Source organism: Brassica rapa, chromosome A05, assembly GCF_000309985.2.
Source record: "Brassica rapa cultivar Chiifu-401-42 chromosome A05, CAAS_Brap_v3.01, whole genome shotgun sequence".
Classification (NCBI taxonomy): Eukaryota; Viridiplantae; Streptophyta; class Magnoliopsida; order Brassicales; family Brassicaceae; genus Brassica; species Brassica rapa.
Genome location: NC_024799.2, coordinates 22,274,724 through 22,297,685, shown reverse-complemented (window position 1 = coordinate 22,297,685; position 22,962 = coordinate 22,274,724). Strand labels below are relative to the sequence as shown.

The window sequence follows — 22,962 nt, the reverse complement described above, 5'->3', positions numbered from 1 at the left end:
ATTGTCATATCAATATTATGTATAAAATGACATTATAAATGGAAAAATGATATTCAAATATGTATATGATATATGGTGTAGGATATAGGATTTTGGTTTGTATTGAAAAAATGTATAATATTCAAATGATCTGTTTTGAATATTGATATGTATATTTAAGAAAATGATATTTTCATGTTTGCTAATTTATTTATAGTTCGTAATATATTTATACATATATTATATTTAAAGTTAGTATATCTTTTAAATATATATAGGCCCATTATTTATAGATCTATTTAAATGTACATGTAGGCCCAAAACCAAAAGACTTAAATGCCATTAATGAATTTTATTCATCCTTTGTAAAAATAAGGGTATTTTTGAGAAACTGTAATTTTCATTAAGTGAATGATCCTCTTTTAATGGTATTGATCGTTTATAATCTAGGATACGTCCTCTTTCGCATAACGATGTCTTCGTGATGATTTGATATTTGATATTATGAGTAATGAACGTGTGTACACATAGTTGCTGCAAATTTTCTGAAAGGCATTGTTGGTAATGGGACTTCTCTTAGCCTCTGGTGGGACACCTGGACACCTTACGGACAATTGATCAAATTCCTGGGAGGTTCGGGTTAGGGCTTAGGGGTTAGGATTAGGTGCTAACTATGAATCTAACGAATGGTACTACAAGAAGTACATCACTCATCGCCCATGAAAATCTTAAGTAAAACGGCAAAAACCCAACAATAATATATACCATTCAAAGGGAATATATCCGTCAAAGTAAATAAATTTTCCTCAGTATAAAAATTAATGGATATAAAACGAAGATCTCTACCAGATAGTTTATATGTATTTTAGTATATGAAAAACCAATAAATGATCATTCTTTAATAGAATAAAGCGTTTTCTCTCCATAGGATACAACGCGAAACATGGACATGGTGTGTGGTTAGTTCTCCATAAGATACGACAGAACTTCAATGTACGCGGTCCTAGGAGTTCAATGAACGAATTTTGGCGATGTAAGAAATTTTTTTCTAATTTCTCGATCAAGTGTATATTAAGAACACAACATAAAATGGCGGACAAGCTTGTACACGGTGATATGAATTCTCCTTCTGCTATTCTATATGTTAATTCAATACCTCTGTTTTAGTTATCCGAATCGGTGGATACGTCTTACTTAACTGTAGTTATTGTTGTCAAAAAAAACTTCAATGTGTGTCACCAAAGAATGTGAGCATGCACTTGCCACTGTTTATCTATCTGGTGAATCTTTGAAAGATAAGGTTGCAACAAGCTGTTCGGAAGTATTTTACCGTTAAAAATGAATCTAGATCTTTTGGGACTCCAACCATTTTATTGTAGTGTTTTAGCACTCAATCATGAATCAATTGGTGATAAGTGAATTGATCTAACTTTTGTATAACTTATTTTAATCTTAATACGTTTTCGATGTATGATCTTTTCTGCAACACAAATTCAATAGATTTGTTTTTTAGAGTATATAAACCGTGGGATTAACCAATTTTTTTGTTAAGATGATTGAGTTAAATGATAAAGATTGTTTTAGTATGAAAGATATGTAATATATTAAGAGCATCTCCAATGTAAAACTCTATTTTTTCCTCTAAAATGGAGTAAAAGTGAAAATGAAGTAAAATTGCTTCAACCCTACTTCATTTCCCACTCTATAATGGAGTGATGAACAAACAAAAAAATGGATTACTCCATTTATGGAGTAAATGTTATTATGGAGTAAATTTCATTATGAAGTGATATATAAAGTTGGGTTGGAGCATTTCTTACTTCATATTCACTTTTACTCCATTTTATAGGAAAAAATAGAGTATGGACGGAGATGCCATAATATCCCTTTTTACTTGCAAACATCCCTTATATATTAAAAGATAAGCATTGTAATAAATGCATTCACATTATAATAGACACGTGGCAACCTCACAATGATTTGATAATAAATATGCTAACGCGTTCACACTATAGTCATAAATGTGTTCACACTATGTACTTTGTGATTTTTTTAATATAAAACTCACATACATAGTTCCAATAAAACTCTGGATTTTTCGGTTCGAATAAAAATAGATAACGAATCAAAAGCCAAACTATATATATATTATTTTTATTGTTTACAGATAAAATTGAGCAAAATATTCATAAATTTTGATTCGATTTGTTATCCGTTTTGATTTGAACCAAAAAATCTTGATATTTGAAACTTTACGAAACAAATCGAATACTAAAATACAATATCCAAAAAAGAAGCAAATCACTAATACCAATATTTTTAGGAACATATATCTAATTCGATATGTTATATGCATATATATACATATATGAAAAGAATTATATATATTATACTTTATATCAGTTTTACAATATAAATTTATTATATTAGGTACTAAAATTAAAAGGTTATATAATGTTTTATTTTTGTAATAAAATGTTATTATTAAATTATTTTTAAAATTTTATTTTATTTACGAATCAAATCGGATATTCTTTAAAATTCTAAAACATTTCGGATATCGGAGTCACCGAATATCTAGGTGGCTAAAGATCGAATTGACAAGAATGCTTCCAAATATCCAGATACTTGATATGTGTCCACCCCTATTTACGAATATAATTTTATTTTCTTTTGATGAAAAATGACTAATGTCAAGGTCTTTTTTATTTTAAATAAATTTTAATTTTATCTTTCATGTATTATTCCGAACAAAAATGTCATTTAATATTAATTAACAATATCTTTATATATTTTTTAACTATTTTTATATACTTTTTACAGAAACATACATGTGCACCTTGATGTGATCATCTTATAACTAAGTATTCACCACAGCTGAAGTATCTAATTTTTTTGAAAGTTGAAATATTTTTTCTTAATGTTTCTTTCACTACCGACCAAATTGTAGTGAAATGATTTGTCTTAATAATTTTCTTTTCTTTTTCTTAAACTATTATCTGTTTAAAAACTATAATATGAAACTATTGGTTTGACATGACAACTATCTAAACTTCATAATATGAAAATAAACATATAATATTAATTTTAGGTTTTTATCCGAAAAAACTAAAAAATCAAATGTTTTAACCGAATAAACTAAAATAAATATTAATTTAAAATAATAGTTATATTTTAGAAGATTAAAAACAAAAAAACGTAAAACCTAACCAATATCCAGATTAAACAGATTTATTGTCTTTTTTATTAAAAATAACGAAACTAATAATCACATCCCGCGCAAGGCGCGGGTTATTACCTAGTTTATGTTAATCCATAAGAATGTGTGTTTGGAGAAGAGAAACTTGTGGTCAATAATTTTCATATGTACAGTGTATATGGATCACAACTTCACATGAGATGTAGTAAGTATTAGTCGTTTTCAACGTATTAATGCAATTAATTTGGCAAAAGAAATAGTTTGGCATAGCTGCGATGAGTGCGGGACCAATACATTTGTTTTAAGAAGGTTATTCAATAAGGGATATATTTTGTCCACAACAAATTCAGAAGCTCACTTTAATGAGAATGGGAACATAGAAGAAGAAGAAGAAAGCTACAACTTTAAGCCGTTAATATTGCTAATTGTGAAATTGGCTATACTATAGTCTAGTTAATAATAACTTAGAATTGACGTAATTTACTTCTCGTTGACAATATTAGGCCCTTTAATTATGTCGATTGCTAGCTAATAAAACGATTAATCAAAACATGTTTGGTTCTTCTTAGCAGAATTCATATATATACGGTTAAATTCTTATCTACTTTATACAGAAAATGATATCGAAGCATATCAAATATGACTTAATTTTCGACGTATCTTCTTTTTAATGAAATTATCAAATATAACATTAACGGATACTCTTGTACGCTTGTGGAATTGTGTAGTGTAAACTACAAAAAAAAGTTGTAACGTTTTGTGGATCTAAGAAGGAAAAAAACAGAAACAGTTTTTAGGATCACAGATTCCACGTTTGGAAAAACAGCTAGGGACATTCATTTCACCGAAAACTCGTATTAATTACTCTCACCAACATTACTCTTTACTCGTCTTTATCAGAACCATATACTTTTGTGTATCGTTTTTGTGTTCGGTTCTTTTTTCTGAACATATTGATTGCGATTCAATTTTTTTATAGCTTACTTATAAAGCTTATCTGAATTCATCCAATACATCTTCCTTACACAATTATTTCAAGGTCATTTACATTTTGTTTTCTCAGAAAACATTTCACTAAAAATTTTGAAAATATATTTTCTTCCATGCCTCTTTTAACTTAAGCAAGATATTAATCAGGCACTTGTCTATTGTTGAAACATCTAATCAAGTGATTGTTAATTAGTAGTATAAACTAAAATGCTAACAAAATTATATGATAATTTAAATATAGTTTTTTTTTTGTGCACTGATAGTTTAAATATAATAAAAGTAGTAAGTATACGCTAGAGCTTTCTAAATGTTGATTCTGTACACAGTATAAACTAAAATCAATGTACATGTAGATAGATAGTTAATATATATGTATACATGTCACATTATGATCACATTATGAATAACGCTTACGTGAAACTAAACCTAACTGGTCACATTATGCATGTTGCTCTACTCATTCTTTGTCTTGTCTTCTCAATCAACTGTTTCCACCTATAAACATTAATTGAACCAAACCGGTCCACTGGGTTCACTGCTTTTTTCTATCAACTATTACTGAAATAAAAAGATGAAAAGAATGAAACAGTTGGGTTTTTCTCTATCATTGAAACTATATATACTTTCTTCAACGTAATATTAAGTTTCAATAGATTCGGTCGAGAAGCTCTAAACCACGCTTAAATCTATACCAACTCTGGCCGGTCTTCACTTCTGTTGGCATTTTAATTATTAATGTCACATCGCTCCAGCAAAATTGTATAAAGCAGGCTTCCTTTTCACTTAAATTCGAATTAATCAACCGAAAATTGAGATCAACCGGCGTAATGGGGATTCAATATGGCTTTTTCTTTTGGTTCGTGAAATGAAAGCATGAACTTCCAAATTAATAACCAAACTTAAACCAAAAATCGAACGAAACCGGTCGGTTAACATCAAATTAATGTCGTATTCCTTTAATTTTCGGTTGGGATTATTAATGTCACGGCTATAGCTTCGGCTTCCTATATACATACACTTCCAAGTGCAATACGAAAGTCATTTTCTCTTCAATCAACTCAAACTCCAGTTAAAGAAACAACAAAAAAGACGATGATGAAACCAAAGAGCATAGCTGCAGCTTTTGCATCATGTTTTCTAATCATAAGCTTGTTATGCAGCTGCATTAGTGGCGACCAAAATGAGACCAATTATGAAGGTCTATCTTACAATTACTACGAGAAAACATGTCCAAGACTCGAAGAGATCGTGAGATCTTCAATTTCACCAATGTTTGCTCTTGATCCTACGGCTCCTGCCGCCTTGCTAAGGCTTATGTTTCATGACTGTCAAGTTCAGGTTCTCTACCTTCCTACATCCATCTCTCTCTAGAATCGTTTTCAACTCGATGTTAGGGTTTTGGTTTGAAAAGTACTAATTTGTTAACTATGTTATGTATTCTATGAATACTTTGATAATTAAGTGAATAAACATACATGATCATATATGATTCTTTTGGTTATAAATAAGGACCTAGCTCGTCTAAAGTAGTGTCTTTCGGACATGAACTTGAACTTTTGTTTTTTCTGTTGTTTAATGTGCTTTTATGTATATACAAACAAAAGTCGATGTTTTACATGTAATTTATATATTTAGCTGTGTTCAAAAAAAAAAAAGGTTATATATTTAGCTAACTATGTAATTTATGTGATAGTGATTTGTATATTTAGAAGATAAACAGGACGCGGAAATTTCGCTAAGATGATCACTTTACTTAGCTAAACATGTCATGGTCCATTGGACCATTGTGTAGGAACAGGAAGTCTTGGACCATTGTGTAGGAAGCAGGAAGTCTTTTCATTTGTTTCCATGCTAGCTATAACACTCAATTTTATCATTTCTTCTCGGTCATATTTATTACAGACTGATCATCATTTAATCAGTTGTCGAAAGACAAGTGTGTGTTTACTTTGCTACTTCATTTAACAGGGATGTGACGCATCTATCCTAATCGAGCCAAGTGGGGACCAGCAGTTCACTGAGCTTGACTCAGCCAAGAACTTTGGAATCAGAAAGAGGGAACTGATTGGCTCAATCAAAACCTCATTGGAGGTCGAATGTCCTCAGCAAGTCTCTTGCTCTGACCTCATCATCCTCGCCGCAAGAGAAGCTGTCGCTCTCACTGGTGGCCCGCTCATCGCAGTGCCATTAGGAAGAAAAGACTCTCTCTCTACTCCCAGCAAACACGTGGCTGACTCTGAGCTTCCTCCCTCTACTGCGGATGTCGACTCTATCTTAAATCTCTTTGCTGGCATAGACATGACCATCGAGGAGTCCGTAGCCATTATGGGTATATATATACATATATTTATACTCATTCCGTTCATAAAAAAAATATACTTTATACTGTTTTCATACATATTAAAAATATAATAAATATTTATGATTAACTCTATTATTTATTTTTATTATATATTTTTCAATTATATCAACCATTAATATTTAATTAATTCAAATTTTAACTAATATTTTTTTAAAAATTACAACTTATAAAATATTATTTAAAATTTTAGAAAATCTATCTTTATAGAAGAAAAATAAATCTAATTTTCAGAAGGAATATAAAATTTATAATAAACGTATACAATTATATATAATATATGAATTATGGGCTCTATATATTTATTTCTTGTAACAACAGTTTTGGATTACACATATTTATTTCATATCATAAACACTTTTTGGTTGGTTTTGTTTGATTTGTAGGTTCACATTCAATAGGAGTGACACACTGTAACAACGTATTATCGCGTTTTGATAACGAAAACGCGACGAGCGCGAACATGGATCCACGTTTTCAAACGTTTTTGCGAGTTGTTTGCCCAGAGTTTTCTCCGACATCCAAAACAGCGGAAGCTACGTTTGTTCCCAACGACCAGACTTCGTTGATCTTCGACACAGCTTATTACGATGATTCCATCGCGGGACGTGGTAATCTGAGAATTGACTCGGAGATTGGAGTGGACCCACGCACACGCCCGTTTGTCGAAGCGTTTGCGGCTGATCAGGACCGTTTCTTCAACGCCTTCTCTTCCGCGTTTGTTAAATTGTCTTCTTACAAAGTGTTAACCGGGAATAATGGAGTAGTTAGAAGCGTGTGTGACAAGGTAGATTGACGTATATTTATAACAATAAAATATGTTATACTGTGTTAAAAAGAAACATAGTGTGAAGCATATTGTTGATATATATTGTTTGTTGATAACTTGATATATATTGTTTCACAAATTCATCATTAGTTACTAAACAACGAGAGCTATACCAAACTGGTTAACAGAAAAAGGTTAATATAAAGAAACTATGGCAGGAATAATACAGAAGAAAAAATTGAAGAAAAAAACAAAGAGAAGGAAGTCAGGAACAATGGATTATCCAAAACACCTCATTGTTCTCTTGACCATGTCCATAATAAGTACTGCCAGTCCCGGCTTTGGACTATGGCAAGTGGGGGCAATGGCCCTGGGCCCAAGGGTCCAAAAAAAAATTTAATGTAATTTGACTAATTGTAAAAAGTTCATTTTAGTTTGTTAAAAGACCAAATAGTTTTATAAACCTATAATAAAAGGCCCATAATCAGCTAAACCTAATTAACCTACAAAAACACAAAACAAGAATATATTCTATTCATTGATCAGTTAGTGAGATCCCATTTCAAAGTAGAGGTTTGTTTAATTGATTACATCTATATCTTTTACTCTCTTATAGTTTATTGTTTCAGGTCATAAAAATGAGTGGGCACGATACTCATCAAAGAATTGATCATAATCAAGGCAATGGAATGAAGAAATGTTTTATAGAAAGAGTCCATATTTCAAATTTCGCCCAAGGCTATAAAATAGTTTAAGACGGTCCTGAGTACTGGAACCATAACTCAAGCACAGAAGAGGAAAGTGACGATTCATAATGATATTGGAGGGGGTTTGTTGCTATGGTTTAATTGTAAATCGGGGAATAAGAAACTTGGAGACCGGAGGTTGGCACCAGATGGATAATGGCCATTTGACTTTAAACCTGATGTCTTTGGCCGTACTTTATTCTTTTGCAGGTTTAGTTGGGGGAACGAGTGGCATCATTTTGATATTTATAAACAAAAGAGAGATAGAGAGTTTGAGAAATTTGGTTGCAGACAATGTGAATGGAAGATACGAAAAAATGGACCTTGCAAACTTAACAAAAACAATGGAATGTTATGATGTTTGTTTTCCTTGGAATGCTAAAAAAAAATTAATGAAGCTTTGATTTCTCTGTGTATAATTCTTATTGTTAATGACACATATAATAACATTCAGATAATAATAAAACAAGTATCATGTAAGCTAAATAACAAAAAAAAATCATAAGGATGTTTAATGCGTGCTATTGATAACTATAGAATGAGCTCTTGTTAAGCTACTTTTTAAACCATGATATTATCTGCAGTAGCTTTACGTAGACATAACAAGATAGGGGACATTGATATAATCAAGCGTCGTTATAGTTAAGGGGTAATTGATATAATCAAGCGTCGTTATAGTTAAGGGGTAATTGATATAATCAAGGGGTCATAAGTTCAGACTTGCAGAGCCAGTGGAAAGACCGTTGATGTCTGCAATGCAACCCCAACCATACTATGTCATCCTCTGCACCCCAATGATTCGTTCCTCATTTTTGCATCTGATGGTCTTTGGGAACATTTGAACAACAAAGAAGCAGTTGAGATTGTACATAACCATCACCGCTCTGTAAGTTTCTAGAGTAACTTGTCTCTCTAGCAAATTGTCTACTTGCACCGAGGTCCAGTACAAATGTGATAAGCATATCTCTGATCATAGAAATAATAACTATGTTTAACCAAGAAACACACAAAAAGAAAGAAAAACGGACGAATATATAATGAAAAAATTGAAAATCAGATTAAGCTTTCTAGGCTGCGTTATGCATCAAAAAGAAGTTGAATGTCAATCAACAACTCAGAGCCCAGTGCATATTCATCACCTTTTCTTTCTTTCTTTTTTATCAAATTCATCACCTTTTCTAATTAGGATTATTAACATGAAAACAAATGTGTAAAAAAATATTAAGGATCCTCAGAGTCAAAATGCTTATAGCGTTTCATCAATAAAAATCAGGTCTCAAAGATTTCATGCCATCATTGGATCCTTAAAGAAACATGCAAAAAAAAAAAAAAAGAAGAACGAATAGATATAAAATCTAGCAGGAGCTTATTCGCTACGCCTGATTTTACATAGGCAAAGCGACTCAGCGCCCTTGCTAAAATTTATCGCGACCCTAGTAAAACATCCCATAGATATCAAAAACTCTACAAGATAATCAATCTAAGAGGCGAATCTAATCAAAGAAAAAAAGATTATTCACATATAAAAAAAAGGTAATTTACAGCATACATACACGGGAGAGGTTGGACAAAAAACTCTGCTGAAAGTGTTTCTTATTTATACATGGGATATGATAGAGCTAGGGTTTTGTGGCCGTTAATGGGCCTTAGTGAAATTGATTAACGGGCCTGCCTCAAAGAAAACCCATAACTTTGTATAAGTCCAGTTAGATTTTTTTCTATAGGTCCGTGTTTCTATCTTCAAACAAAAACAATATTATTATTCAACAGGATAGGATAGTGCATCACATGGGGGAAGAGAAGGACTATAGTATAAAAATGCGATTAGTTGCTTTCCCTTTTGTTAACAAAAAAAAAAAATCATCTTTCCTCTCCACATCCTTTCTGACACCTCACCTCTTCTTCCTCCGTCCCGTTCCGTTCTCCACAAAAAAGGTAAACACTAATCATTAATCATCTCTCTCGATTATATTCATCTCTTTGATTTTTCGATTCTTCCTCGATTCCGATCCATCACCTCTGACTTGATCAGCGATTGAATGGACTCCATCTCTCCGCTTTCTAATCAGACGACGACGACGAGCTCGACCTCCGATCTCTCTCGCCGTAAGCGTAGGAAGAAATCCCCACCGTCTCCGCCTCCATCGTTGGAGAAATGGAGATCGGAGAAGCAGCAACAGATCTACTCCACGAAGCTCGTCCACGCTCTTCGCGAGCTTCGAATCAGCCAACCGTCGCCAAATCCTAACGGCAGAGCCGTGCGCGAAGTCGCCGACAGAGCGTTAGCCGTCGCGGCTAGAGGCAGAACGCTATGGAGCCGAGCGATACTCTCCAAAGCGGTTAAACTCAAGTTCAGGAAACACAAACGGCAGAGAATCGCGAACCCGGCGTTGACTCAGCCGGTAATCGCAACCGGGAGTCTCAGGTCGAAGAAACAGACGGTTATGAGGATTAAAGCGAAAGGATTGCCAGCTGTACAGAGGAAAGTTAAGCTTTTGAGCCAGTTAGTTCCCGGTTGCCGTAAACAGACGTTACCGGTGGTTTTGGAAGAGACTACTGATTATATAGCGGCCATGGAGATGCAGATTCGCGCCATGACTGCTCTTCTCTCCGCCGTCAGCTCTCCGACAGAACATGAAGAGGAGGGACAAACACATGTGCTTGGTTAGTTGGCCAAACTGTCTTTTTCCTTTTTTTTTCTTTTTTTTTTCTTTATCAAAATTAAAAAAACAAAAAATGTTTCTCATTATTTTTTCACTGTATCGTTTGCGGGTTTGAATATTTTACTATTGTCATTTTACCATTTCATCATGTATATCCATTTTTTTATCTTGAATATCTCTGTTACAGTGATTGAGCTCTGTAATCGTAATAAATTTCAGTTTCTTGATAATCGTGGAAGTACATTTCAGTTTAATCAAAGATGTACATGATGACAAGATCGAGTTGATGTTTAGGTGTTTGGTTAATTAATGAGATATGAATTGGAGGGCAAATGCAACAATGGGAGATATGCTTAAAGCTTTTTGTTTTGTTATGTTTGGAGTTAGGTTGGTGATTGGAATTGAATTCGCTTTGGTATATGACACTTATATGATTGTTTCTTTTTCTTCTTTTGTATATGGTTATTTGGTTAGATTTTGGTGATGTAAGAAGGTTAAAAAGGAAATAAAAAAACTAGAGAATAGATCACATGGCTGAGAAAGACATAAAGACATGAACATAAATGACTCAGTCACATGCTCCGTTTTGCATTTCCTTATGTTTGATTCCTCTAGAAGAAAAAATTATTACTTAGGTAAAAGAAAACAAAGTGAATAAAAAACTCAAACTAAAAAGGCAGTAAAATCTTCTTCTTTGTCTTTGGTCGGCCAAAAGGCACTGACTTTGGTGAAACTGTTAGTAACAGTGATAGCAAAAACAAATTAAAAAAAAAAGAAAAGCAAATTCATGAAACATAATGTGTTCTGACACATGTCATGTGGTTTTACATTATCTCCAACTTTCAATACTTGTACACTAACCCCACCAACATCTTATATTTTTGTTGCACATGTGATGCATTCAATTGTCTAGACAATGAAAATCTTTGAATAGATATACTTCAGAAGATATGTAGTAGAGATCATCCTTTTAATTACTTAACAGTATACTCTGACCACATAATAACAAATATTGTAGGATTTAGTAAAGTACTTTATTCTAAAATAATTACATTTCATTTACATCGACGAAGTATTACTCCTACGGATATGTTTGTAAATATATTCAGTTAAACTTTTATTTTATTCAGTTAAACTAATATTTCCAGCATTATTTCAATAGTAGTATTGAATAGCTGCAATTTGCGTATATTAGCCTAAACTATTCCGTACCCAAGTAAAATGTGCAAGTGATAGCCAAGTTTGAATTGAAATCTTAAATTGGTGTAGTCGTAAGAAGAGGGTTAGGACCTAAGAATAGCCATGTAAAAGACAAATTTATATCGACCACAAAAATAAAGAAGGTAGTAAGAAAGAGGAGAGCACATGGGTTAAATGATTTGGTGTAGCCGTCGACTCTGAAACGTGTATAGTGTCGCTATGAGAGCTTTAAGCTGCTTTCCGTTAACCTCATCTTTAATTTGATTGAAAATAAAGACTATTTATTGGTGTTATTCCAATCACCTTTTTATTGTCAACTATTCGAGTAACTTAGTTGTCGGTTTAGATTTTCAAAACATCATGCTTCAACAAATTATTGGTTTCATCCTTAATCAGGATTAATAGTGGCTGTAGAAGCTGGTATATATCAACTTGTATGTCGCAGAATGCATTCATATAACTTTTTTTTTACTCCTAAATTTGATAAACCCTTTGTTTTGTTGCTAAACCATTTTTATATCAACCAAACGTTGATTTCATTTGAACTTTCAGTTTTTTTTTTGTTAACTACAAGAAGTCTGAGCCTTAAATCATAATTTCTCCATATCCAAAATAAGCATTTGCTAATACCAAAAACATGATATAAATCATTTTTTACGATTTCAAACTACGGACATAACATCAACCCATGCGCTTAGACCAATAATATATACTCCCTCTGTTTCTTAATATTACATATTCTAAAAAAAAATTTGTTTAAAAAAGATCCATTTTTTACATTTCCAAGACATGTTTTATTAACTAATTGCAAATTTCAAAAAACTTAATTGCACTTACTGAGTTGTTATTGGTTTAAAATTATGAAACAAAGATAAACACAAAAAATATGCAAATTTAATGTGTTTTATTAAAATGTGTGAAAATTTAGAATATGTAACATTAAAAAACAGAGGGAGTAATATATAATATATAATATATAATATATATATGTATATTGTGTTTGTGTGTGTGGCCATGGGAAATAAACTTTACATTTGCATTTTAACGAAACGGTATAATTACAGTTTCTAATCTATTAATTTAAAGTCATATTTTTATCTACTACTAGATCCTTTTGTCCGCGCTACGCGCGGATTGTGTGTATTATAAATTTTATAGTATTTTTATATTTAGAATTTTTATAGTATTTCTCTTATAAATCATAGAATATAAAAGATAATAAAACAGATGATAACTTTAATTTTTTTCATTGCAATTTCTTGAATTGAAGAACTTCACATTGTTTTCATTATTTTGTCTCATATTAAATTTTTGTAACTTTTTCTAATCAGTTCTTATTTAAAGTAGTGTTAATTATTAATCTGTACACTAATTTAATATATGAAAAATATTATTGTAATAGTATTTGAACTTTTTTGATCCAAAACACTTGTAATCATCAAATATTAAAATAAACAATAACTTGATTTTTCTTTTGTTCCAAAATTGTTACTCCTCTCAAGCCCCATAAAACAAACTGTTTTAATTAATAGTTTGATTTATTTTTAATTAATTGTATCACTAAAATTTTGAGAGTATAAATTCAGTTTTAGTTTGGGGATATAATTTAAGTTATCTTTTAGTTAACACGTTACTATTTATTTTATAACAATTTGGAGTAATTTATTTCATATGTTTGTATATTATTTGAATCTCAAAAACTATATGATGCACTGACTTTTTGTGACAAATCAAATTAATGATTCCATTAGTTTTTTTCACTAAATCAATTCCATGTAGTTAATAGTAACAGTAACAGCTTCGCCATAGAAGAAGTGTACGTTATTTGATATAGGTGAATTTTGCAAGATTAAACTTGGAAATAGAGAGAAGATGGTCTATTTGTCCAAAAAAAAGAGAAGATGGTCTCATTCAAGATTAAAGATGTCAAATGGTTTGTGATTGTATACAAAAATATATTATAAAAATAATGTTAAAAATATTAGAATATAAAACTTAAATAATGATAGAATTTCAAATTTCTAATATTATTAAACGAAACTTTAGTTTTAATACTTATATTCAAATCAGCCATGTTTAATTTCTTACAATACATAATTTAAAAATAAAAAAAATTATAATATTATTACGACTGAAAACTAATAGGTCTATATGGCCCATCGATTTGTTTTGTTAACTTGATTTATGATAGATGATAATCTGAAAAAATTATATGGTGCAGATATGCTATCATGTCCTATGTGATTGAGAGAACAAAAAGCAAGACAAATGAATTATGTAAACTATTTTTCGAAGCCCACCATTTGATATTGTTGCTTACATCCATGATCTCATAAGCATGTGCTTGGTACCATTGCTTCTGCCTCTAAATTCGGTCATGCCATCCCTAAAAGAGATGACCTCAGTCAAGACGATCCCGTAAAACCCATCCATCGTTAGTATTGGAAGCAGTATCATAGTTGCACTTCACCATACCGTCAATTGGACGTTCCCAACTTGTATGTGATAACAAAAAGCTCAACATCAATTTGTTAATGAAGTTATAACTGTAGTCTTCACCCATTCATCCACCTTTGCATTAGCCGTTCCCCATATCCTTTGAGGTTGTTTGGTTGCACTTCCTTTTCCTGACTGTAAAGTAAACAGTCAATAGCAGTATCATAATGCACTTCTTTTAAGCTAAACAAATGTAGTATCATATACAAGCTTATATATCAATAGCAGGTTAAGTAAAGTACATTTAGTAAATCAATAGATTAGCCAAACTCAGAAAAATAGTTCTCGAGCCCATATATTTTCAGTATTCTGAATCGATAACTAAACATATTGTAAGATACATTTCATATAAATACAAACTAAACGTTATATTGTTGGTTTTATATTTCCATTGAAAATACCTATATTTTTTCTTAACATTTCAATATATTTTGATATATTTAGTAAAATTATATAAAAAACCACATATAAATTCTATGAAACATAAAAATATAAATCAAGTAATATAATAAAAACAATGTGAAAGTCAAATTTCTAAAAAAAAAATTAATGTATATACGGTAAAATAAAATATATTTTTAATTTATAAATAAAAATAGAAAAATAGAAAAAAAAAACTAAAAAAGAAAAAATGGTAAATTAATTTCTCTATAAATTAATAAAATTTCAAAGTCCCAACATTATTAATTTATAGAGGTTATACTGTATACGGTGATGCGTTTCAACTGAGTAAGTAATGATGGTTTCTTGAAGAGGCATAGATATCTTTGATTGAGAGGAGGGATGTGGAGAGGTACAAAGAGTCTTCACTTGATGAGTTATTAGGGAGCATTGAAGTGCCATTGTTGTAGTCGTAGGAGTTACACCGGTGAAGTTGGATAGACGAACAGATTTGGAGTCGCTGGAGACGTCTGAGGCAAGAGGCTAAGGAAAAGGACGCTATAAGTTATACAATGGACTGACTATTTTGATGGGTTTGGATGGTTCGAGACCCATCATCTAAACATTCTTGATGACGTGGCAGTTTGATTGGTGGGGAATATTTTGTCCTTTGTGGCACTCATAAGAAGCCTCAAAATTAGTTGCTTTTCATATAAATACAAACTAAACGTTATATTGTTGGTTTTATATTTCCATTGAAAATACCTATATTTTTTCTTAACATTTCAATATATTTTGATATATTTAGTAAAATTATATAAAAACCACATATAAATTCTATGAAACATAAAAATATAAATCAAGTAATATAATAAAAACAATGTGAAAGTCAAATTTCTAAAAAAAAATTAATGTATATACGGTAAAATAAAATATATTTTTAATTTATAAATAAAAATAGAAAAATAGAAAAAAAAAACTAAAAAAGAAAAAATGGTAAATTAATTTCTCTATAAATTAATAAAATTTCAAAGTCCCAACATTATTAATTTATAGAGGTTATACTGTATACGGTGATGCGTTTCAACTGAGTAAGTAATGATGGTTTCTTGAAGAGGCATAGATATCTTTGATTGAGAGGAGGGATGTGGAGAGGTACAAAGAGTCTTCACTTGATGAGTTATTAGAGAGCATTGAAGTGCCATTGTTGTAGTCGTAGGAGTTACACCGGTGAAGTTGGATAGACGAACAGATTTGGAGTCGCTGGAGACGTCTGAGGCAAGAGGCTAAGGAAAAGGACGCTATAAGTTATACAATGGACTGACTATTTTGATGGGTTTGGATGGTTCGAGACCCATCATCTAAACATTCTTGATGACGTGGCAGTTTGATTGGTGGAGAATATTTTGTCCTTTGTGGCACTCATAAGAAGCCTCAAAATTAGTTGCTTTTATATAGTAGGATTAATTAAACAAAAAAAAATTATTTACTATTAACAAGTCATAGTAGAATCAATTAAAAAATTAATTAATATATACTCCCTCTGTTTTTTAATGTTATATATTCTAACTTTTTCACACATTTTAACAAAACACATTAAATTTGCATATTTTTTTGTATTTATCTTTGTTCTATAATTTTAAGCCAATAAAAATTCAGTAAGTGCAATTATGTTTTTTGAAATTTACAATTAATTAATAAAACATGTCTTGAAAATATAAAAAATAGATCTTTTTAAAACAAATATTTTTTCTAAAATATGTAATATTAAGGAACAGAGGGAGTATGATATATTTGACTATTTACATTAATAATAAACTTACTATAAATTTGATTTCTTTAGTTATAACAAATTCTGTTGAAAATTAATTTAACTAAATCATACTTTAAAATTTTAATATTTTTATAAAGTAACGTATTAATTGATTTAGTAATTAGTAATATAATATTATTATAAATCAATGTTAACTAAAATTTATATAATAAAACAAGAAAAAAATTATATAATATTTTTTTATAAATTCTATAATTATATTCTGTATTATATAAAATAAAAGTGCTATAAAATTAAATATGACAAAATTATATTAAATAGGTAAATTAATAAAAAATATTTTTTTGAAAATTGTTTCATTTAAATAAATTAACACTCATCATTAAAATGAGTTAAAATTCGTAAACTATGTAATTTTTTATACAAAAATAAATTTCTTAACATAGGTTAAATTTTATATATATATATATATATATATATATATATATATATATTTGAAACTCTGAACAATATATTGTTTAAAATGTTTATATACAAAAATATAATAGTATATAATAACCTTCAGTTCATATACTATTTAAAAATATGCTATTATTGAAGTTTTAGTAATTCATTTAAAATATTAATGCAAAATCAAATTTGAGTATAGATTTAATTATTCTTTTAGTTATACAAAATCTGTTGAGAAAAATTTAGAAAAGATCACCAAAATTCGAATACTTTTATGAAATATTATATTAGTGTAGTAACAAAAAAATTCAAAATTTATGTAATCTTATAAACTTAAAAATAGTTGGCTTCAATTGGTAACCGTTGAATTGAATGGAACAATGAATAAAACATGAAAAAAATATTCAGTCGAAGAAATGAAAAATCTAAAAATATATGAATTTGTGTTCATTTCATTCCTCATAGAAATTAGAGAAGTAGTTTTTCCTTCATATTTTCTTTTCATTCAAAAGGAAATGAAAGGAGTAGAATGGACCCATGAATCTATAATCTGACAAAAAAATCAACATAAATGGTATAAAACTTGAGGAATAGAAATTTCGCCATCATTGTTGGGGGCGAGGAATGTTAGGGCTAGTCCCTCGCCTCTTTATGCGGAAATGGAAGCGTTGCTCTAGGCAATGGAATGTATGAGGAATTTACGTCTATTTCAGGTTACGTTTGCAACGGATTATTCTCAATTGGTGAAGATAGTTTCGGAACCAGAAGAATGACCAGTTTTTGCAAATTATTTGGAAGATATCAAGATCCTAAAAGAGAGCTTCACCCGATCAGAGATTATCTATGTACCACGGACGCAAAATTCAAAGGTGGATAGTCTAGCACGCAGTGCTAGAAAACAACTGTCTTTTATCGTTCAAATGGATGCAGATCACCCGGTTTGGTTTACAGAGTCAGTATGAGTCTGTATTGTTGATGACAAAAAAAAAAAGAAAAAAGAAATTTTGCCATCATTGTTTTTCCTAAATTGTGGTCACAGTAGAAGCTGTTGTGTAATTTTGTAAAGTTTTCTTGACAAAATATAAAATTTTGAAAATAAATATTCAAATTCAAAATGATAATATTTTAAAATTTTAAAATATAAAATCGTAGCTATTAAAAAATAGCCTTTTGAAATGCACCAGGAAAAACAAACTATATATGCTGTAAAAATAAAAGTAATCTTGTATTTTGAAATCTTAACTAAGAGAAAAAAAACTTAATATCATATTATCCAAAAATATCATATATCAATAAAATTTACTAAAATAATATGATAGATGATACTATGTATAAAATTTACTAAAATAATATTGCTATATTATTTAAATAAAATAGTGTTTTACTTATAAATTCCGTAAAATACTAAAATGATTTTTTTGTCAGCGTAAAATATAAAATGATAGATGTTAAAATTATATTTTTATAAACACAACATGTAAATATAAATTGCCTTAAACATATTTATTTTATATAATATAAATAAATTTCAAATGTATTATATAAAAAATGTATAAACTAAATAAAAAACATATTTTGAAAGAAATTCTCTATGTGATTGTTTCAGATTGTTATTTTATTGTACTTAACTTAAAAATATATTCGTAAGTAAAAAACTAATAATAAAATAAGATGTACTAAACAAATTACTATATATTAATAATACCGAATAAGAAACATAAACAACAATATTATAAAATTACACAATATATTACATTAGAATAGAAATTATATTATTAAAATATTTTATAATAATATCAAATATATTTATAAAATATCCGCACAGACTTACGGGTTAAAATATAGTTATTTGTTTAGTACGGTGTGCGTACAGCTGAACCAAATTACAATATGTTCATGCACCAAAATCTGATGCTCGATATTTAAGGGATGTATTTAGACAATTTTATCAATAAAGATGGCAAGATGCATGACTTATCAGATCATATAAGTACACAGCAATTCTGCGTTAGTAAATTATAGACATTGTTAGTTACAAAAAAAAAAAAAATATATATATATATAGACATTGTTTATCAAGACGGTTCCAGTTTCACAATGACGGGCAGCATGTGGTGTGCCGCTGTCCTAACCATACACGAGCCACTGACCATTCTTATTCGCAAGTGGGTCACATCACCTGTTGGACCACACGTGTTCTCAGATTATCCACTTCTTACTATCCATAGTAGGGAAACAAAATACGCTCATTTGAATCTTTTTTCTTTATCTTACGTCCAGCTGAATCTATGCAATGCAATGTTTTGTACTATATATTCAATGTAGTCTTTGATGCAAATGCAATGTTTTTTTCAAGATGTGATCATTAATGTTTAGTTGAGCAACTATTGGATGATATATATTTCTCATGAGAATATGATTATTCTTAGAATGTATATGTGGTTTTTACAAGCCCAACGTATACGACAAGAACAAAACGTTAGATTCACAACAAGAACAATAAAAACAAATATTTAAATAGAAAATGTAGATAGGAATTATGGTAAGTTGCTGTGTTGAAACAAGAGATGGGCATTTCTCTGCTGTCTCATCTCAATCCACGACAAAGTTTGTTGGATTGTCAAGTAATATACAAATCTAAGTTACAAAAATGTAATATACAAATCTTTTTGTGACAAAAGTAAATACAAATCTTCTTTTCTTAATTTCTTGTTAAACAAAAATATTTTGTTTGTCAGCATTAATTTCCGATATCAATTACTATATGAAATATATTTGCTCAGCATTGTTTAATGTATTTACCAGGCTGTTTATGATAGCAGTCTACTACTAGTAGTAGTAATTTTGTAATTGTTGGGTCAAAACTAATTTTGTAATAATACATATGTATTTTGTTATAGTTAGAATTTAAGATCCATTCATCATTGTCATGGTGTCGGTTCTTGCCTCTACAAACATTTTTTCTCTTTGGTTTTAACGTCTACAAACAATTGTAATAGATGTTTTCAGGGTCGGTCCTGGGAAATGCGTAGTGAAATATTTACAACAGATCTCTAATTTTTTTTAAAAAATTACATATGAATAGATCCCCGAAAAAAATTTTAAGTTTTCAAATTTGTAAAAGAAATTTTTTTACATAGACATAGCCATATGCTTTTAAAATCTCAAAGTCGGCTCTGGATGTTTTCAACCAGGACGGTATAGTGGTATATAAGCTTACGTGAATAAAGTTTACCTAAACAACGCCATGTCTATTCTATTGGCTAGAACTCTAAATCATAGATACATACTAATTGACGAGGGTTTCTAGTGAGTAGAATTCTTATAAGTGGGGATAAACTGACCAATTTATGGCGGTTAAGTAATTAAAGATCCATGTTAGTTGAAGCCTTGATGGAGTATGGTTTACTCATATCTGACAATAATTTTAATCATAGTTTTACCTGAAATGATAACAAAATACTTCAGACTGGCCTGAGAAACTCATGCTCACCAAAAGGGATACTTGCATATATATATATATATATATATATATATTAACAAGGTACATTGTTGATACGCAGAACTAATAATTAAACTGAGTAACACTTGTAAAATAAGTGATAATTCAACTTCCGTTTGATCTAATCCAATGCATAAAAACCAATATAGCTCAAGGCTGACATGCTACGAGAGTAGTGGACAAGTGGTTGTTCTTTCCTTTGTTCTCCACAGTCACCTTTTAAGAAAGCCACTTTTTGATAATCAATTATCGAGTGGCATTTAGATCCCTAGACTTTGATTAAGCGCGGGTTAATCATAGTCTAATTAAACTTGATTAGTTATAAATAATAGATTCTAGAAACATGCGCTAGCAAGGTGGTCAATTCGTCATTTTTATTAATTAATTATTTTTTAAACCATTTCCAATTCACTTTTATTTTTATTTTTATATTTTATTAAAAAAACTCTATTATAGAAGTAAAAATGCTTTAATGTATGCTTTTATAATAGAGTTTTTCTATTTATAAGGAAAATATAGAGATATGTTATTTTCACTTCTAAATATATAGGTAAAAAAACTTTCAAGTAACTTTTCTCCGTATTTTTCTCTAAAATAGAAAAATTATAGAAGTATACATTAAAGATGCTCTAGATTTTCTAAAATTCTCCATACACTCATCACTTATTTGAGACTTGAACTTACAAACTAAAATAACACCATTCGAGTCTGCTACTAAACTTGATTATGATTTTGTTTCATCCTGGTGAGTTGTTATTATCTAGTAGGCAATCACTAAATCAAGAAAGATAACAGAAATCAATTAGGCCATCTTATTTATATAAGTTGGGAAAAACAGAACAGCGACTTGTTCATTTGTCTACAAACACACAGAAAATAGAAAAACATTGTCCAAAGCTATTTAAAACGCACGTGGGTAGGACCCTTGCCTGTCTAGTTTTCCAAAAAGCCGTAAAACACGAAAACAACCTGCTTGTGGGTAATAAGAGCAGCTCCATCAATTAAATATCATAACAATTTCTAAGAAAAAAGAATAAAAATATTATAGTTACATAATTTTTTGTTTTAATTTTTCTTTATCAGATGAAACATTAGATGATTGACAAGTGTTATTTAAGTTTCGTAAGAGTTCTAAAAATTTGATCTTTTAGAATTTTTTTCCCTTTCTTTTTCTTGTTTTAATTTTTTTTTTAATTATAAGAACTCATCCCTATCCCACCCATGGAAATCCTCTTAACTATGATAATAACATTATTAATGAATATTTTTCAAAAAAATTTTAAGGCTAGAAGCCAAAAATGAAATGGCTGAAAATTATGTTGGTGGGGCTATTCGAATCCAGGTTTAAGGGGCGATTGGTTTTCCCGCTACCACCCGCTACCACCCGCAAACGCAGCTTTTGCGGTTGGTAGCGGTTGTCGGCGGTTTGCAACAATCACTCAAATCGCTCTAAACCGCTTCAAACCGCTCCGAATCTCATAAATTCAAAAGCTGGCTCCAGCTAGCGTTTGCGGTTGCGGGCGGTTGCGCGAGGGTAAAATTTTTTTCTTTTTTTCAAAACAATATATATACAAAAGTAAAAATATTTAATAAAAAATTTAAAATTGAAATTATTAAAATATATCTATTATATTTTAATTAATATTATAAATTTTATAATAAAAACAATTTCAATAAATTTTTAAAAATTAAAATTATAACTTTCTAAATATAAATTTTATATTTATTATAATTTTATGATTTTTGATATTTTTATAATTATATTAAATGTAAATATAATTAATTTATTATTTGACTGTTACCGCATTTGGTAGTTAACCAGTCATAAATCACCCGCAAACGCACCAATTTTTAACTGCAGTACCAGTCGTACAAATCTCTTAAAACCGCTAGAAACCGCAACCGCCCGCATCCACAAACTCTTGCAACCGCAACCGCAACCGCTGCGTTTGAACCAGTCAGACCCTTAGTATACAAATAAAATGGCTAATCAACCACTGTACTAAGACACATTTTTAAGAAAATGTGGCCGCTTTTGTTGATAATAATTGGTGGCCGGAAGCCATTGCTTCTACTGCTTGGGCCTAGGCCCGGCTCTGGGTGTAACTTCTCATCTTAATAAAATACTAGATTTTGATCCGCGCTTGGAAAGCGCGGATTTTTTGGATTACATTATAATACAAAGTCTTATTATATCGAAAATATAATCTTTAACAGTTGTATAATCTACGAATTAGTTTATTTGAGATTTTAATGTACACTTTTACGTAAGTTTCTTTTAGGCCTGAGAATTATATCCGGATCAAAAAAACAAACCGAACCGACCCGAAAATATAGGTTTAGTTCAGGTCCAGAGAAGATAATCTATTGGGTTTTTTTTGGACCCACAGGTCTTTGTTTGAGTCCGGGTCCTACCCTAGACCCGATCATAAATATGTTGTGTTTATTAAGTAT

General features: G+C 30.1%; 2 protein-coding genes, 1 long non-coding RNA gene and 2 other non-coding genes across 6 annotated transcripts; 2 read left to right on the top strand and 3 right to left on the bottom strand.

Moving 5' to 3' along the window:
• Positions 1 to 5,183: 5,183 nt before the first annotated feature.
• On the top strand, positions 5,184 to 7,439 carry LOC103869716 (peroxidase 29). The gene is made up of 3 exons (XM_009147793.3): positions 5,184 to 5,506; positions 6,137 to 6,497; positions 6,914 to 7,439. Exons 1-3 carry the CDS (start codon positions 5,261 to 5,263, stop codon positions 7,321 to 7,323), a joined length of 1,017 nt encoding a protein of 338 aa, XP_009146041.1. The 5' UTR covers positions 5,184 to 5,260; the 3' UTR covers positions 7,324 to 7,439.
• On the bottom strand, positions 6,988 to 9,554 carry LOC103869715. The gene is made up of 2 exons (XR_633288.3): positions 9,216 to 9,554; positions 6,988 to 9,181 (listed from the first exon to the last, which is right to left on the bottom strand). It is a non-coding gene; the product is annotated as an uncharacterized LOC103869715 (long non-coding RNA).
• On the bottom strand, positions 9,093 to 9,185 carry LOC117134528. The gene has a single exon (XR_004458713.1). It is a non-coding gene; the product is annotated as a small nucleolar RNA snoR118 (small nucleolar RNA).
• On the bottom strand, positions 9,270 to 9,343 carry LOC117134497. The gene has a single exon (XR_004458682.1). It is a non-coding gene; the product is annotated as a small nucleolar RNA R66 (small nucleolar RNA).
• A 235-nt stretch (positions 9,555 to 9,789) lies between the features above and the next one.
• On the top strand, positions 9,790 to 10,935 carry LOC103869714 (transcription factor bHLH147). 2 transcript variants are annotated; one of them, XM_009147792.3, is made up of 2 exons: positions 9,790 to 9,977; positions 10,075 to 10,935. In XM_009147792.3, exon 2 carries the CDS (start codon positions 10,082 to 10,084, stop codon positions 10,709 to 10,711), a length of 630 nt encoding a protein of 209 aa, XP_009146040.1. In that variant the 5' UTR covers positions 9,790 to 9,977; positions 10,075 to 10,081; the 3' UTR covers positions 10,712 to 10,935. The 2 variants fall into 2 exon arrangements, with proteins under 2 accessions (XP_009146040.1, XP_033147567.1); XM_033291676.1 differs by having other exon boundaries at positions 9,809 to 9,977; positions 10,038 to 10,935.
• Positions 10,936 to 22,962: the final 12,027 nt, after the last annotated feature.